The 18,331-nt window shown below is 46.9% G+C and overlaps 2 protein-coding genes across 2 annotated transcripts in view; one reads left to right on the top strand and one right to left on the bottom strand.

Moving 5' to 3' along the window:
* LRRC9 (leucine rich repeat containing 9) overlaps positions 1 to 18,331 on the bottom strand; it is a 61,032-nt gene that overhangs the window by 31,197 nt on the left and 11,504 nt on the right. Inside the window, 10 exon segments of the mRNA XM_075713065.1 lie at positions 9,741 to 9,873; positions 9,875 to 9,930; positions 10,360 to 10,419; positions 10,421 to 10,514; positions 11,787 to 11,821; positions 11,823 to 11,941; positions 12,304 to 12,380; positions 13,022 to 13,119; positions 15,392 to 15,472; positions 17,611 to 17,731. Of these exon segments, the coding sequence (XP_075569180.1) occupies positions 9,741 to 9,873; positions 9,875 to 9,930; positions 10,360 to 10,419; positions 10,421 to 10,514; positions 11,787 to 11,821; positions 11,823 to 11,941; positions 12,304 to 12,380; positions 13,022 to 13,119; positions 15,392 to 15,472; positions 17,611 to 17,731 (874 nt within the window).
* On the top strand, positions 4,135 to 5,805 carry LOC104026666 (inositol 1,4,5-trisphosphate receptor-interacting protein-like 1). The gene has a single exon (XM_009482201.2). The coding sequence runs from the start codon at positions 4,315 to 4,317 to the stop codon at positions 5,803 to 5,805; it is 1,491 nt and encodes a 496-aa protein (XP_009480476.2). The 5' UTR covers positions 4,135 to 4,314.

The following is an 18,331-nucleotide window of genomic DNA, read 5'->3' as shown; positions in this document are numbered from 1 at the left end:
GCACCCCGTCCAGACCAATCTTAAAAGTGTCCAGTGTTGGGGAATCCACAACTTCCCTGGGGAGATTATTCCAATGGCTGATAGTTCTCATTGTGAAAAATTTTCCTCTTGTGTCTGATCGGAATGTCCCCAGGAGTACCCATCATCCCTCATCTTTTCCATGTGACTCCCTGTAAGAAGGGATTCTCTATTTTCTTTGTAGCCACCCTTTAAATACTGGAACATGGCGATAGCGTCTCCCCTAAGCCTTCTTTTCTCAAGGCTGAACAAACCCAGTTCTCTCAGCCTTTCCTCATATGGCAGGCTTGTTTCCCCTGGCATGGTTGCTTTTCCTTTGTTTAAGACCCCAGAAGATATCCTCCTCTATGTCAGATTTAGGCCACTTGCATACTTCACCTGGACTGCCGTTCCCTCTGGGCTCCCAAACACCCACACTGTCCCCTGGAAACTCCCCAAACCACAAGTGCTGAACAGGAGTCTCCAGAGAGATGGTTTGGTCCTCTGGTGCCCCCTCTGTGCCTTTGTCAGTTACATCCCATTAGGATTTTTTGCCCTGGTCTTTGATTTTTCACAGTCCTAATTCTCAGCAGGCTCAGGCTGACCAATGCTTCCAATAGGACCTTCCTGATTGAGATGGTATTTAGGGTGCAGCAGGATGACTCGGATACCTTGCTGAGCTTGGAGTAGGCAGAGGCCGGCGTTACCAGCAGCAGGACATGGCCAGAGAGCTGTGGTATGGCCAAGGTGCAGTTCTTCAGGCACAGGGCCAGGCCTGAAGACACTCCCTGGGGAGCTGGTGCTGCACAACCGAGCACGCTGGACACGGAGAACACGCTGCTCAGTCGGCAGCGGGAACTGCTGCCACACCTGCCGCAGCTCCGCAGGAAAAGCGCGGTCCGGGCAGTGGGACCCGATGCAGCTGGAGCGGCCGTTGCAAGGAGCCTGGCAACAGAGACTCCCGTTACCACCTGGACAGCCACCGCCCTCCCTCTCTGGGAGAGTCCCTTCCCTCTGGGAGCTTGACCCTGTGCAAAGATGCCAATAAAGGACTCGTTTAACGCACAGACGCCGCCTCTGTGAGTGTCTGTGCATCACTCTGGGGAGGAAGGCAGGCACGGGCGACTGGGCTCTGGTTTCAACGATTCACTGGGCTTTGGCTTCCCAGGCGCGGCGGGTTAATCCCAGCAGGCAGCTTGGCATCACACAGCAGCTCAATCCCTTGCCCCCGGTGGGATGGTGGAGAGAATCTGACGGGCAAAAGCGGGAAAACGCGTGGGCTGGGAGCGGACAGGTTAGTAGGGAAAGCAAAATAAAGAATTCATTCACTACTCCCCTGCTCTGCCGACCAGGCCTGCCTTTTGGGGAAGCGTTCTGCCTCCCTGCGGCTCAAGTAGAAGGCGTCGCCAGGAAACTTCCTAGCCTTGTACGGCCCTCAGATTATTATCAGCTCTTGCTTTTTCGTGCGGGTACCAACAAAGTCGCGACGAGAAGCCCAAGGGCGGTCAAGAGAGACTTCAGGGCCTCGGGGAGATTGGTGACGGGATCACGAGCGCAGGCAGGACTCTCCTCTGTCCTCCCAGCTCTAGGGAATGACATGAAAACAGGCAGACGCCGCGTATCACTACCTGGCTCCGAGGCTAGCGGCGCTGCCAGAGTTTGGGCTTTTTCAATCATGGGGTGGCCTGTGCGACACCAGGCCTGCTGGGGCCTGACGAGATTCACCGTTCTCAACGGGGGAAGAGGATTTTTGCTCACGAATTAGCGGTGCTGCTTGAAAGAGCTTCAAACTAGGTTTGAAGGCGGGGAGGGATAAAATCCGGCTTACTAGTGCTAAGCTATGGGACGGTATGTCACTGCTTGAGGGACGCTGTGCTAGCGAGAGCCTTCGCTCTGCTCCACGATGTACTGAGTACACTGGAGCGCATCTGAAATGTTTGTACGTTTTTTTCCAGTGAGGGTGGTGAGGCACTAGAACGGGTTGCCCAGACAGGTAGTGGAGGCCCCGTCCCTGGAAACCTTCAAGGTCAGGTTGGATGGGGCTCTCAGCAACCTGATCTAGTTAAAGGTGTCCTTGCTCGCTGCAGGGCGGTTGGGCTAGGTGACCTCTAAAGGTCCCTTCCAAGCCAAAGCATTCTACGATTCTGTGATTCTGTGATTCTGTGATTCTGTGATTCCATGGAGTAGAGGCCTTGGCTCGGTGCCAGAGCTACGACATCATTGGCGTAAGTGAGACTTGTTGGGAAGAGTCCTGAGAGTGGAGCGCTGTGATGGAGACGGTTACAGGCTCTTCAGGAGAGAGAGGCAGGGCAGGCGAGGCGGACCGGTAGCGCTGCGTGTAAGGGAGGGGTCGGACTGTGCAGCGCTTGCAGGGGAGGACGACCTGGTTGAGAGCCTCTGCGTAAAGATTAGGGGAAAAGCTAATGAAGTGCGTGTTCTTGCAGGAGTCTACTCTGGATTACCCAGCCAGGATGATGACACCGATGTCTTATTCTAGAAGGAATCAAGGGAAATGTCTAGATGAGTCGCCCTGTGTCGTCCTTACGGGCGACTTCAGCTTCCCAGCTGCTAACTGGGACTGCCATCGAGCAGACATGAACAGGCCCAGGAAATCCCTGAAGCCCACACTCAAGAGAACTTTTTGGTACGGGTACTAAGGGAGACGACTCGGAAAGGTGCCCTCCTAGACCTGTTGTTTGTACCTAGAGATGGCGTCGTGGGTGAAGTGACGATCGGTGGCTGTCTTGGCCGTGTAGCGATCGAGAAGCAGTTGAGTGGAAAACCTGGTGATATGGGAAAAACTGTCTGCAGAGCTACTACCCTGCACCCCGGGAGAGCAGACTTCAGGCTGCTCAAGGAGCTAGTTAGTAAGGTCCCCTGGCAGTCTGCTTTTGCGGGTATTGGTGTCCGTAAATGCTGGTCACTTTTTAAGAGCCCTTTCTTAAGAGCACAGGAGCGGGCAATTCCAACGTGTCGCAAGTCAAGCGAGAGGGGCAGAAGGCCAGTGGCTTGGCTGACCAGGAATCTCCTTTGGGAACTTAGGCAGCGAGCAAACACGTATGGGCTTTGGAAAGGGATCTGGGCATTTGGGTTGGTGGTCAGCTCAATAGGAGTCAAGAACGTGCCCTGGTGGCCAAAAGGGCCAGCCGTCTCCTGGGGTGCGTTAGGCACGGCGTAGCTAGCTGCTCGGAAGAAGGGATTGACCCACGACCCTCCGTCCTGGTGCGGCCTCACCTCGAGTACTGTGTGCCCTTTGGGGCACCACAGTGTAGGAAGGATATCAAACTATTAGAATGCGCTTCAAAAGAAGGCAGCAAAGATGGTGAAAGGACTAGCGGGCATGTGCTTACGAGGCGCGGCTGAGGACGCTGGGGTTGTTCAGCTTAGAGGAGAGGAGACCGAGGGCTGAGCTCACTGCTGTCTACAAATTCCTCACGACGGGGAGCGCAGAGGGAGGTGCTGATCTCTTCTCTCTGGGGGCCCGTGGTAGGACGCAAAGGAATGGCTTCAAGCGGCCTCAAGGGAAGTTCGGATTGGGTATTAGGAAAAAGTTGTTCACTGAGAGGGCGGGCAAGCAGCGGAGCAAGCTCCTCCCAGGAAACGGTCATGGCCCCAAGCCTGTTGGTATTCAAGAAGCGATGGGGCAACGCTCCTAGGTATACGCTTTAACTTCAAGGCTGCCCGGGGCGGAGTCACGGGTTGGACTCGATGATCCTCGTGGGTCCCTTCCAACTCAGGATATTCTGTGACTATGAGATTGCCGTGGCAGGCCGACGATAATAAATCCAAAAGAAAGCAGCACGCAAGCTCCTGTGGTTAAGCAGTTCACTCTAGGCCAGCCTTAGCCAGTAGAGCAGGGCAGCTGCGAGTGGCTGAGCTGGGGGGGGGGGGCCGAAGGGTGAGGCTGGCCGGCGGGCGTGCCTGTGATGCGCTCTGGCGCCTGTGACAGCACAGGGGACGAGTCACAATGGGGGCGGTTATAAAAGGCGCCAGCAGGCAGCGCTGCCCCAGTACGGCCTGGGACAGCGGTGAGTGCGCACGCGGCGGGAGGCTGGGCTGGACGAGGGCTGGGGCAGAAAGGCGGGCCCCCGTCATGGTGGGTTCTCACCCTGCACCGAGAGCCCAGACACTCGTGGCAGTGCCTTGGGCAAGGCACGGTGCTGCCAGGGCTGGGCTCGGGCCTTGCTGCCTCCCAGCTGCCTCGCCCCCTCGCCTACCTGCCCCCAGCTCCCTGCGGCTCCCCTCCCCGCTTCCCCCGCCACCAGCTCTCTCCCTCCCGGACCCAGCCAACCCCTGCTCTCCCTCCTCCTGCAGGCCATGGCTGCCACAAAAGTCCTTGCCGTGCTTCTGCAAAGCATCTTCCAGCTCCCCCAGATGGTTGGTGACGAGCTGGATGAGGCCACACGCGAGCGCATGCAGCAGCGTGCGGAGCTGCTCAACCGCGAGATGACTCGCCTGCTGCAGGAGCTGGAGCAGAGGAGCCAGGAGCCGCGCAGCATTGCCTGGGGAGGCCAGCTCTTGGCTGCCTTGCAGCAGTGGCAGTTCTGGCTGATTGCCGGAGTCCTTGTCCTGCTCCTCGGGCTCTGCTGGTGGCTCAGGAAAAGAAGCTATGAGGTGGACAGCAGCAGCGATGAGGAGAGCTCCAGCAACAACGAGGAGGAAGCAGAAGAAGCAGAAGACAATGATGATGCAAATGACGTGGGAAGGTTTTTTGAGGAGCACATACATGGGCCAATTCAGAACCTGGCCAAAGACTGCGAGGTTGTGAAGGACTTGGTGGGCAACCTCGTCCGTGTCTTCCAAGTGCTCTTATCAAATACTTTCTTCCCGGTGCTGCAACCAGCCATTGGCGTGGGCAGTGCCTTCGAAGGTTGGAGTCCCTGTCAGGATGACATTGTCTACTGCCTGCTCGTGCCCCTGCAGCCCCCCCATGGGCATGCCTTCCACCTGGAGCCGAGCAACACGGGGGAGATGCCGGCGAGGAACTTCCGCATCCGCGTGGAGCTGGAGTGCACCTGCACGAGGGAGCAGCTGGTGGAGAACCTGCTGTGCTTCCTTCACCACCCCGAGGAGGAGGGTCCCAGCCTCCTAAGCACCCTCTGCACCGACTCCTACCTAGATGTGCGGAAAATTGCCCGCTGGTTCCATCTTCTGGTAAAAGCTGCCTGGGCGGTTTTGCCTCAGTCGTCCAAATACCATCTAAAGATGCTGCCCGTCAGCCGCTCCTGCAAATTCCAAGTGAGAAATGGTGACAACGAAAGCTTCTGCATTGAGATCATGTTTGGGGTGCAGCAAGGCGACTCGGACATCTTCCTGAGCAGCCAGACTGCAGAGGCCATCCTCACCCCAAGCACAATGTGGCCAGAGAGCTATGCTGTGGCAGAGGTGAAGTTCTTCAGGCATATGGCCAGGCAGGCCCCCCATGACAGCTTCCACCTCAAATGCCTGCAGCTGTGTGCCCACATCCTGGTGGGCACAGGCTTTTCCACCTATACCCTGAAGACAGCTGTGATGCACCTCCTGACCACCACACCCCTGTCAGGCTGGCGCAGCAGGGATTTCCTGCTGCGGCTGCAGGATATCATGCGCTACCTGCGCTGCTGCCTGCAGGGTAAATGCCTCGACCACTTCTTCTTTGGCAATGAGAACATGCCTGATGACATCATCTTGCCCCCAGCTTTCCAGACAGCCGAGCCACCCAACCTCTTCCAGCGCCTGGCACAGGATCCAGCCGCCCATGCCGAGGCACTGCGTGAGTTCGATGAGCTGCAAGATCGGCTCCTAACACTGCTGTTCTGCGGGCACTGAAAGAGGTCTTCATGCACGGGGCTGTGTTTGTGGGACTCACAGCTGATGGCAGACGACCACCTCACACAGGACGGAGACAGAGGGAAGAATGTGGGACGCAGAAAGGAAAAGGCAAACCCTGTGCAGCAGCCCTCTGCCAAGAGCGGCACTGTTCTCCTCTCGATGGAGTCCCCAGCACAGCAGCCAGGGACAGCTACAGTGGCGACAAGGATGAGTTTTGCCCTGCTTTCCCCTCGCACTGGGCCAGCCAGGATGGCATTTCACACGGGCCCAGAAATTATTGCTGGCACCTCCGGCTGTGCAGGGACCAAGCGAGAGGCACCGCTGATGTGCCTCTGTGTGTTCACTGGGGGCCAGGTGGAGAATCTGTGCTTCCTAGACGCTCCCCGGGGAGCTGGTGCTGCAGAACCCGGCACGCTGCACACGGAGAACACGCTGCTCAGTCGGCAGCGGGAACTGCTGCCACACCTGCCCCGCAGCTCCGCAGCAAAAGCGCGGTCCGGGCAGTGGGACCCGATGCAGCTGGAGCGGCCGTTGCAAGGAGCCTGGCAACAGAGACTCCCGTTACCACCTGGACAGCCACCACCCTCCCTCTTTGGGAGAGTCCCTTCCCTCTGGGATTTTTACTCTGTGCAATGTTGCCAATAAATGGTGTCTCTGAAGAAGCACTGCACCTGTGAATCACTTTGTCGGGGAATGTGGTGATAGGGTGCTGGCAGCTCAGCTGCCAGAGAGTCAGGGAACATTTTGCAGAAGAGTTCATGCAGTGGGCTCTGGTTTCAGTGGTTCTGTAACTAAGGCTCCTCCACCTGTCCATGCTCCTCTGTTGGGACAATCAGAATAATTTGCCACCCTCCACAGCTGTGCACATTGCCTGTGTTCCGTAGGGAGCCTGAATTGGCTTCCTTGGGAGCCATAGGCAAACCAATCCCTGGGTGCCCGACAGCATTGCCCTTGGGTGACCCCAGTGAGGTGAGTATCATTCTGTCGGAGTGGGAGCCCTTTGCACAGGGGACAAGTGCCACGACTGCAGAGCAGGGCTCTGGCTGCTCTGGCTCCTGTACGAGCATGAGACTCATTCCCCATATCCTCTCGTGACCTGCAAGATCAGGTTCCCACCCCCTTAATGAGAGAGACTTAACATGAGCAGCGAGGTTAAAGAAAGCTCTTGAGATGTCTCCAACTCAAAGCATGCACTTGTGCAGTCCATGCCACATTTATGAGAAGGAGTGGCCTGACAGCAGCTGTGTGGCAGAAGAGGTGCACTCATACCTGTATTTGGGACACCTCCAGTGGAAATCTAGTGACAGTATATGGGTAAAGATTTGCAAGATCTTCGATAAATGTCACGTGAAAAGAACTGTCTATGTCTGAGTGCTAAAGAAGCCCAATGGGTGCCCGGTGCCCATCAGCCCAAGGGATGTGGCTTTTCCGTGCTCTCTGAGGGCTGTGCTGTTACAACACCTACTCTTGCCTTTTTTTGCAGCAGGCTTAGTCGAGCCAGCTCATGCTGTCTGTCTCTCCTGGCACGGGGCTCTGAGCTGCCGATAACCTCTCTTCCAACCCCAATGCGAGAGCAAAATGCCAACTGTCATGACCCTAACTGGACTGTCCAGAGAGGATCGTGGAGGTTCTGTGATTCCCTTGGGCTAAATTAAGGTGAAACAACACCAAACGATCAATTAAACACTTTACTGACAGTAAACACCAACCTGAACTTGGAAAGCACCAGGATATGCAGGGGATAAGGGGGACCCTCCCGTTGAGTCGCGAGGTTCAGAATAGACCCCCTTACTTTCTAAACTCCTTTCCAGAGAGGAGTCTAGGTGCGGCTAGGCCTAATCTTAGTCTCAGGCTTGGTCAATGGTTTATGTGAATAAGGAGGCAACCCGAACCAGGGAAGCACCACGGTAAGCAACATGGGTTCTAATCCAAATACTTATAAAAGGAAAGGAAAAGGAAGAAAGAGGAGAGAGAGAGAGAGAGGTATCACCACCCCTGGATCCTGCCATGTTTATGCCAAATGCGGCAGACCCCAGGGGGGCACCAGCACCCCCAGGCCTCCAGGGGTGGTGGTGCGCCCGCGGCTCCTCGGAGCTGTGTCTGTGACAGGCCAGGCCCTGCCTCTCGTCTCGCTCCCCTTGAGGCTTGCTCCAGAATGTTCTCCATCCTCTGCGCAGGTGCTGCTGTGTGGGGGGTGGTCGCGAGGGGTCCTTCGGGGGGTCGTGAGGCCCTTCCTCACATGGACCCTGCAGGACCTTCGGCCTTCAGGGGGCGGAACTGCGAGGCCTCCGACAGCCTCCCCGCTCAGTGCCAGCTCCGCACCAATCGGCTTCGCACCTGGGGTGCTGTGCAGACCCCAATTTATCGCTGCGGAGACCTGAACTTGCCTCTTTGCAGACCTTAACTTGCCTCACCACAATGTTTGAGGCATTAACTCTGTCAGTCCCTGACAGGAATATAGACGTATTTTGACAGGCGAATAAGCCTTTTTAGCAAGGCCTGTTGTGACAGGAGAAGGAGTAATGGATTTAAACTAAAGGAGGGTAGATTTAGACTGGATATAAGCAAGACATTCTTTACAGTGAGGGTGGTGAGGCACTAGAACGGGTTGCCCAGACAGGTAGTGGAGGTCCCATCCCTGGAAACCTTCAAGGTCAGGTTGGATGCGGCTCTCAGCAACCTGATCTAGTTAAAGCTGTCCCTGCTCACTGCAGGGCGGTTGGGCTAGGTGACCTCTAAAGGTCCCTTCCAACCCAAAGCATTCTGTGATTCTATGAAATGCAATCACTTATGAGCTGGATGGTAGAACATGCTCTGAGACGCAGTAAGGATTTTCTGCTTTGCTCTGAACTGAACTAACTAGACATTGTGGGTGGATGCCTAAGAAACTCTGGAGAGGCAGAGGTTCAGTGATGTGTACTGCTCAAGAGTTACCATGTTGACATACAGAGCTGATGGCAAAGAGCACAGCAAAATTAAGAGTTTAATCTGATAGAAACCTAAGTGATGACAACAAAGAACCAGAGACTGGAACTGGTAGCTCTTATTTCTTTTTATATCTTAGCATGTATTGAAAAGAGTCATTGAAGCTTAATTGACAGGCCAAATAGACAAGGCAGCATCTTTTTGGATGCTTCCTGGGTGCCTCAATGGAGTTCTGTTTCCTGTGTTCATTTGTTGTGCAAATTATTTAAGAGAGGTATTCTATTCAGATAGTGCCCTGTTTGCCTGACTTTGACTTGTACAAAATATTAAATTTAGTGTTAAATGATAATTAAAAAAGCTTTTTTAGGAGTCTTTCAATGCCTCAAATTCATAAGGTTTAACTCTGCTGATTCTGACTGAGCCCTTTAAGTATTGTTAAAATGTACCGATTCAAAGGGAATAAAGAACAGAGAGAAACATTTGTTCCAGAAGCTGGTTGGGCAACAGGAATGAATGAGAGTCAGTAAGAGGGCTGAGTATTGGCTTTCTTGCCAAAGCTCCAGCCAACACAGCTGTGCTGCTGCAGACAGATATGCAGTAACAGTGAGACTAACAGTGTATATGCACATCCCCAAGGCTAGGAACTGTCTCTGCTCCCACTCCTTATTCAGTGCAGCTGAGACAGCAAAATTAAAGCCAGGGCTTGGTTTTTGGTATCTGGCACAGGCCACCAATAAGTTTAATTCTCAAGGGAACCAAAAAAGAAAGGAATTATGCCTCAGAGATGTCTCTGAGTAAAAATGCCACACAGCTTATTCACTTGGGTAGGATGTGACTACAAAAAGAAGTGAAGGCCCTGTGAGAACAAAGATGCCATAACATGATCATAAGGCTTCTTACATTGCAGGGCCTTAGAATTAATAAGGTGCAGGACCAGATTTTAAGCCTTTATAACTGTGGTCATGGTTAGAAAGCTTTCCCAGGAATTTGAAGCACTGATAATGTACCTTATGCCATGGGTTGTGTGTGATGTCAAGACTGGGTAAGTTAAGGGTGTGTTTATGTAAGATGTTTATATTTTCCCTGGACTTTTTCAGCTGGTTCCATCTCACGTTGAAGAACTGCAGTTTGCTTAAGCCTCATGCCCTCAAGAGTGATGACATGGTTACGGCTTGCATCAAAACATTCCCATTTGGGCTGCAAGGAAATAGTTGCATGGCCAAAAGTGTCACAAAAGAAACTTTGGTTAAAGTACTCAGACACATTTAATCTTTAAATAGACTTCACTTAATCCAGTGCCTGGGACTCCCCTCACTCAGTATTGGGTCTATTGCGGGAGACCTAACATGCTCTTTGTTAAAATGAAATGACTGTTATAAAGGTCAGATGGGTGATTAAGTGATACCACTGTAATATTGCGATTTACATTGGAGACAATATCAACAGGCACCAAAATTGTGGGCTGCTAATAATATCACAGTATTCATGATCCTAGTTTAGTCCCCCATTCTGTTCCCCTGTGTGCATCCTGGCCCAATCCTGTCTTGTGAGCACACCCCACAATGCAAGAATATTTATGCTAGTAAATGTTCCTTAATAAAAAAGAATTAGATCTTAATTTCTCACTAGGTCATAAATATCATTTAAGGAAGTAAATTCATTAAAGCTGATGATAAGCTTTTGAAGTGTTTTTAAGTCTAGAAATGTTCTGTAGCTTGGTCAGGCTGTTCCCATTCAAATTCAAAACCTAGGCCAAAGGTAGATGAGAAATAACAGTTTTACTGGACACACAGCCAAATTCTGTAATACTCCATGGCTGCCTTTAAAATGAAAAAGCTTCAACTGATGGAGTGCAAATACAAATACTATCCTACTGGTAAACCATAAAAATACTATAAAACGTGAATCCAAACTAACATGAAATAGTGAAAAGACAATGAAGACTATGATGACTCTTTTTCACTTATTTGAAGACTATTTATTCTCTAACTTCTCTCTGAAATAAGAGTGACCTGGGTGAGATGGTGAGTCAGACAGTCAATCGGTTCACAGGAGAAGGGAACAGATGCTGCCAACACTAAGGAACTGGCAACTCTTCCATTCTGAGAGCGCAGTATGGGAAGAGTGGAGCCGAGCAGAGACAGGCAACAGATCCTTCGGAAAAGGCAAACTGAAATGAGAATTGCTAGTATCTCACTGCAAACACAGATCACTGGAAAGATGGCACTTTGGTAAAACAAGAAGAGAACTTTTATTCTCCTCTTTCTTAACATTGCCTCTAAATAAGCTTTAGAAAAGAAAAAGTTTATTTGAAACTGTAACAAAATGGGACTGAAAACAACCATCAAGTATAACTAATAACACCATCTCACAAAATAGAGTTAAAAACGGGACAGTTCAGAAACTATTTCACTGTTTCATAGATATTTAGCAGGGCTACTTCATCAGAAAAGGTGGCTACTGAAGGTGCCACACACTACTTATGCGCATGAATGCAATGTCAGAATTATGCATACAATTATCCACTGGAATAAGTGTTTTTCTGTGCAGCTATTATAACAATATGTATTTCTGAAGCTAAAATATGTAGCCTGCTACAGTTCTGATGTGTTTTTCTCCATAGGCTACATTCTTGTGATGTCAAATCTGACAAAAAATATTTTCAAGAACAACTGGCATAATGGCATGAAGTCATGTATTTCATAAAATTCAAAGGAAAGACTGATAGTTTAGTGTATGTCCTACTCTCAAATGCATTCTTCTTAAAATGTTTTTAATTGAAATTACTTGTCCTTTACACAATAGGAAATGCAATTAGGATTTAGCCCAATAATTGTAATTCACATTGCATAATAAGTGATAGGCAGAGGAACACAAGTTCTAGTGATATTAAGTAAATGTAAGCAACATCAGAATCAAGCCCAAATGGAAATATTAATTTTTAACTTTTGTGTTTGGTTTAGGTCATGGGCCAACCTGAATAACAAAGTAGCAATTACATAATACATTTATTTTACTGAAAATTTGACAGCAATACCTCACCTGTATCTGACTAAATATTTGCCTCAGACACTGAAAATATTGTATTTTTTTTCATTTAAGCAGGCAATCTGAGGCCTGACCTTTACTGTCAGTTCCATGTTCAAAACTTCATCATCACATTGCAAATCATGAGACAGAATACATCTTTCTGTGCTTCTCTTTCCCTCTTCCCACAATTATATTGCATGTAGAAAATGGACACTGTTTTTTTTAGCTTTGAAATTTGTAAACTTCCTAATTTTTAATTAAATAATACATTTAATACTGAGCATAAAATGAGAAAAGTTTGATTAGGAAATTAATATCAATCAAGTCAGGAAATCATCTTTCTGTAACACAGATCTGCTAGACACTGGGTTTAGTTGCCTCATAATCAAAGCATTGCAGAATGGTTTTGCTTGTATGGGTTGTTGTGTACCATATAGAACTCCAGCTAGAGTCAAAGAAAGTACACCTATGCACTAAAATTCTCAAAGTCCAAGAATCACAGTAGAGCAGGCTAACACTGGACCATGGGACCAGGCAAACCTGACTCATCAGTGAAGTCAACTCTCTCCTTCCTTTCCCTAGAGCTGAACATCCCACTTCCCAGTTCTCTCTTGTTTCTAATGGACAGAGTGACTCAGAGTCTGAAAAGAGCCCTTCTACCTTGGCAGCAAGTTTTGAAGTTAGGTGAGTGGAACAGCAGCATTATATGTGTGTAAAAATGAACAGAATGAATCAATGAAAAACTTGTTCAGAATACCAGCTGAGTAGAAAATATATTTTCTTTCTTTTTTTTTCAAAAATGCACACCTCATAATTTAAATCAAACAACTAAAGATCATTTGCTCCTGCAAGACCCTGTGTAAAGAAGATCCTTTGCACAGTCAATACTGTAAGTTTTACTTTGGATGGTACCCCAGAGAAAGTAGTTCTTAGTGAGAGAGGACTTAGTTTTCAGCTGCATTTCATTTAATCTGTTGAAAATTAGAGGATCATTGCTTTCTTTGCTATGCTTTTTACAAGTACAAAATAAAAGCCTCAACCAAATCTCATTACAATGAGTGGAAAGTTTCTCACTGAGTTCCACAGAAGTTTTATCTGGCTCTGACAGAATGGACAGAAGAGAATCAACCTTAAACTGGGGCTTGTCAGGTTGTGTTAGTAGAACAATTTAATTTTACCTACTTGTTTTTTTTCTCTTGATCTGTGAAATCCAAAGCTTGCCTTCTAATATCACAGTAGGAAAAACAAAGTTCATAGCAGTGTAATGTACTCAAACTCAGCAATGCATTCTGGCAGGACCAGTTCATGGTCAAACACAAACCACTCATAATACCAATGGCTGCAGTCACAATTTCTCTGTTTCAAGGAAGCCCACATTTCTAAAGTGGAGGATACAGAGTAAATACATTATTGGTTTTTTAGCTAAGTTTGGTATTAATGTCAGAATGTTAACGAGTTAAAGGTATCACCTTCCATGAAGATGCATCAGTTTTATTCCTTTCTGCCATTAGACTTTCTTTGCTATACAGACTCACATGGGTTAATAAAGGATTTTAACCTGGCTATCTAATACTCCATGTAGAATAAGTAACTGTCAGATTCCAGTGGTATGTCAACATCTAGCTTAGATCCTGAGAGCATGGACAGCTCTCTTGCAGTGCTTTCATCGCTGCACTGTCCAAAACTACTCCATCATACTGTGGTGTAATCACCTTCCAAATTAGCTTTCATTTCCTCCCTTCTAAGAAACCAGAAACAATCCCAGTTCTTTTGTAAAGAGACAGATGTTAGCATCTGAAAGTTTGGAAGGTATGTCAGAGTGAACAGGTAAAATTATTAGTGAACTCCCACTCTGTTCTCTTGCAAAAAAAAGGGTAAAGCAGAATCTATCATTCAGAGGATACCTATGATACAGAGATTTAATCTGGTTACTTAGAGCAACGTATTTCTCTGCAGTACTCATTTTTATTTTGCTTAAAGATAAAGGCTGTGGATTTTAAGGGTGAAGATTTCCTCTGCGGTATATGCATACTGCCCTTTGCAACACTCACTCAATCATGCTGTACAAAGAGTCGGTATGAGACTGCATGAAGTAAGCTACTCTGAGTGTGGACTAATGGCTAAATAGCAGTGTGGCACAGCTCACTTTCACTCTGTGAACTAAACAAGCGCAAATATTTTTTCAAAGAGGAATCTTCTTGTTTTATTGCCTTTGAAAACATGCACTTCAGCTGAGCAGAGGCTGTGATTTGAGGAATGAAACCTCTTGATGCAACCCAAAGTCAAAGATGAGTTGAGAATACAAATGGTAATTTAACCTCAACTTTATGCTAACAAGTGCCTACGTATACATACCATTGCCAGAAGTAGATGCATCACTTTCTAGGCATTTCCATGGCCTGAATACTAAATTAACTTATGGGTAGTTGACTTGATAGATGGGATTCATTGCACAAGCTGGAGCACTGCGGCCAAGGGAAACTTTTGCAATTACTGCTTTCTCTAAGTGAGGGAGAAAAGACACTTAATGCTTCTAATTCTAGCTTGGGGGTGCAGACAGGGTAATACAACAGTGGTGCTTAATGTAATAACAAGCAGGCTACATCTTGGGCTGGCAAATGAATGCTCTAATATGTATGTAATACATATTAATAAGAATATTTTTATATATCTTATGATTCTGGGTTTATGTTTTTTATAAAACAAATACACTTTGGCAAAAAAGATTACACTGTGAAATCTAACATTTGTAGCCAGCTAATATTGAAAGCCAGAGAAATCAGATATACAAGTAATTTCACAAACAGCAGAACCTGTGAGGCCAGGTATCCTTTGGACTTGTGTCTTCAAACCTCTTTCCTCCATATTGCAGTAAACCCAGCTTCCCCAAGCTCCCTATGACACCAAGGCTAAGCAAAAGGTAGTACGTGCAGTGGCTAGTCTCAAGCTATATATATGCTGACAAACTTGTGAGAAGTCTGTGATGACTGCCCTGTTGGCTGATGCTACACGAACCCTAGAAAAACAGAGAAATGTCTCTTTTCTTTGTGGGGAGGAGGAGAGGGAAGAGAGGTGTCCTAATTTAGGCTAAGCCGTATTTCTACAAAAATCATAAATACTTAATTACCTTTAAGAGTTCTATACTTTTTTTAAATTCCCTTGAAATTTGATCATTCCTAAGCCACTGCAGTGACAGAGTCACACAGCATGACCGGTGTTTTTCACTTCCATGCCCTGTCCTGGACACGGATTTGTGCCCAATGTTTTTGTGCCTTTCCTTACTCATCTAGAAAAGATCAGACATATCTAAATATTTCTCACATGAGGACATCTCTCATAGATGGTTCAAACTTCTGTCTAGGAATTACTCCCAGTAGCCCAAGCCCTTTGTGGAGCTTTCTGATGTGAGAAATGCCACTGGGACAGCTTTCAGCAACGTTTCAGAGCTCCTTTCAAGGCTGCATATGCCATCTCATGGCCAGCTACAGTATTTACAAAATGTCCCTTCTGTAACAGCAATTATACAAGCCATCTAGCAAATACTTTACAAGATCTTTCCAAACTTCTAATTACCATGCTTGAATGACTTCTCAGGATCACTGCTGGTTTTGCCTTCTGCCTTAGCTTATTGTTTCAGAAACTCTGTTCTGGGACATTCACATATGCTTAGACTGTTACAGAGAAGAAAAGCTTTTTTTTTTTTTTTTTTCTGTCAGATTGCTGCAAAGATTAAAGCAAGGGCCAAGTATCTTTATTTGACTGAGACCACCCCTTCAAAATGTAAACAAATTTAAGCAGCATGAAAATACATCCATGAATTACGATAAGGGATGTTAGGCAGGGAAAGCAAAGAATAATGAATAAGAATATAGTTTATGGTGTCATTATTCCAACAGAATGAGAGATATAGACAAGAAAATCAGATTGCTAGCTCTGTGGGACAGAGCCCATCTTCCTGTACGCTTATATAGCATTTAACACTGCAAAAAGGAATCTCAGTGGGGCCTCTGCAAACTAGCATGATATAAGCAATAATAAAGCAAATAGATACAGTAGATACTGTATGTGAAAATACAATCTTACTACCCAAAAATCTGATCTCTTCTCAGAGCAAAAAAAGAAATGCAGGTGTGCAAAAGGTTGGAAAGAAGAAAAGGAGAACTTTCTGGGGACTAGAGAAGAGGTGCCCTGAATTAATTTTCCTAGTTTCTATTCTTTTCCTTCATAAGGCAGAATGAAAACTTCCTTACCTGAAATGCCTCCATCCTTGGAGATATTCAGAAGCTGTCTGGACATGGTCCCACACAGCCTGCATAAGTGACCTGCTTGATCAGGTGGGTTGGGCAAGGTGACCTCCAGAGGCTCCTACCACCCTCAACCATTCTGTGAGTCTGTGAAAATACTACTTCTATTCATAATTTCTTACTCAGCATGTGTCCTGGTTTCGGCTGGGATAGAGTTAATTTTCTTCCTAGTAGCAGGCATAGTGCTGTGTTTTGGATTTAGTAGAAGAATGTTGATAACACACTGATGTTTTTAGTTGTTGCTGAGTACTGCTTATGCTGGTCAAGGACTTTTCAGCTTCCCATGCTCTGCCAGGTGCACAAGAAACTGGGAGGGGGCGCAGCCAGAATAGTTGATCCAAACTGACCAAAGGGCTATTCCATACCACGTAACATCATGCTCAGTATAGAAACTGGGGGAGGGTTGGCCGGGGAGCAGCGATCACTGCTCGGGAACTGTCTGGGTATCGGTCGGTGGGTGGTGAGCAATTGCATTGTGCATCACTTGCTTTGTATATTATTATTGTTATTATCATTATTATACTGTTATTATTGTTATTATCATTATTATACTGTTATTATTATCATTACTATTTTACTTTATTTCAATTATTAAACTGTTCTTATCTCAACCCAGGAGTGTTTCTCACTCTTACTCCTCCGATTCTCTCCCCCATCCCATCGGGGTAGGGGGAGTGAGCGAGCGGCTGCGTGGTGCTTAGTTGCTGGCTGGGGCTAAACCACGACAGCATGAAATCATATATTCCATCTGTCTGGCTATTTTACAGTCTGGAAATGGACGGGGTCACTGGGACAGGCCTGACAATTTCTAGGGTTGTGACTGGTCTGACAACTAGGATCCATGCCAGAGGGACTCTACGTTTAGGGCTAGGTATCTCGAGATACCAGAGATAAATGGACTAGGATTACATTTAGGATTAAGGACAAAGGAGGCAGTGGTTTAGAGTTAGGATGAGGCTTGCAATCCAGGACCTAGGATGCTATATTACTAGAACTGAGACTGAAAGAACTGAAAACCCATGATATGCTTTGTGCTAGCACTGGTAGGAAGAACAAAATAATAGCAAAAAATATTGTGTTCAAACAAATACAAATGAAAATTATAAAATAAATGGCTGAAGAAACCACTGAGCCAATCTGTTCCACAGGTAGTAAATACAGGTCCTGCAGCTGTTACTGTGGAGGCTTCCAAACTAGTCTTGCATCAGTCCCCACAAATTCTAGTGGGGGCACTGATGAGAAGCGGTGAGTGAGAAGAGACAATTTGCAACAGAAAGAGAAAGGGCAAGGAAAGGACAAGAAGATGATGAGAAAAAACTGGAAAGCACTAATCATGCCTTTGCCACAGATGGTGTAAAGATGTCAAGAATGAAGCAGAGGTAACACGAAGAAATATAATCAGAACAGAGGAAGAAAACAGAAGAAAGATGAATAGAAAAATGATAAAAGGAGGGAGGAAAAGAGAGTGGCACGTTTCTGCCTCTTCTCTTCTGTGCTACCCCTTACTAAAAAACAGCATTCTTCTGTCCACAATGTAGCATACTGTATGGAATTCCAGACCCTGGAAACTATCCTCCAGAATTTGTAGCAGCTGCTTTTCCTTAACTGTCAATTCAGAGTTGTGTACATAAGAGAGAGAGAGTCCATCTTTTCTTATTAAGAAACTACAAAGAGAAGAAATAGGGAAAGACTCCAGGCTTTCATTATGCTGTTGCAAAAGCAGGCAAAAGACAAGAATAGACATTCTGATCATATAAAATGTATACATTGCACAATATTTACTAAGAATAACAGACTATAATTAACACAGATTCCATAATGCTGATGTTCACAGTAATCATGAGATCACTTGCAAGACTTTTTCTTTTTTTCCCCCCTGCCTCTTTATAATCATAAGAGTAGTCTCTGTGTTCTGTATTACATAAAAAACCACCCAAACTATTTGTTTGCCTCTGGAACCACAAGTCTTGTCTTTGCTGAAGATCCCTAGCAGGCAGGTAGCAATAGCATGGAAAGAAAGAAAGTAGTGCAATAAGTGTTGACAGCAGATCCAGAACCCCATACAAATACTTCAAAACTGTTAATAACTTACCATCTTCTTGAGATTCTTTTTCATAAGGATGTCATTTCTGGTGATTTTCAACATTGCAGTTTGAGCGTCAGCAGGTTAGTGTGAGGATTTAATTGATTATTGCTGGACTTCTCTGCCAAAATAAGCATCTGACCATGAGGTTTCAATTTAAGAACAGTGTTAGGCTGATAGT

The sequence above is a fragment of the Pelecanus crispus genome, chromosome 6 (genome assembly GCF_030463565.1).
Source record: "Pelecanus crispus isolate bPelCri1 chromosome 6, bPelCri1.pri, whole genome shotgun sequence".
In the NCBI taxonomy this organism is placed as follows: Eukaryota; Metazoa; Chordata; class Aves; order Pelecaniformes; family Pelecanidae; genus Pelecanus; species Pelecanus crispus.
The sequence above is the reverse complement of the archived record's forward strand: the minus strand, read 5'-3'. Positions and strand labels throughout refer to the sequence as shown.

What these genes read in the sequence shown, in the direction of transcription:
- LOC104026666 (XM_009482201.2), top strand. Translation starts at nt 4,315, where the DNA reads ATGGCTGCCACAAAAGTCCTTGCCGTGCTTCTGCAAAGCATCTTCCAG.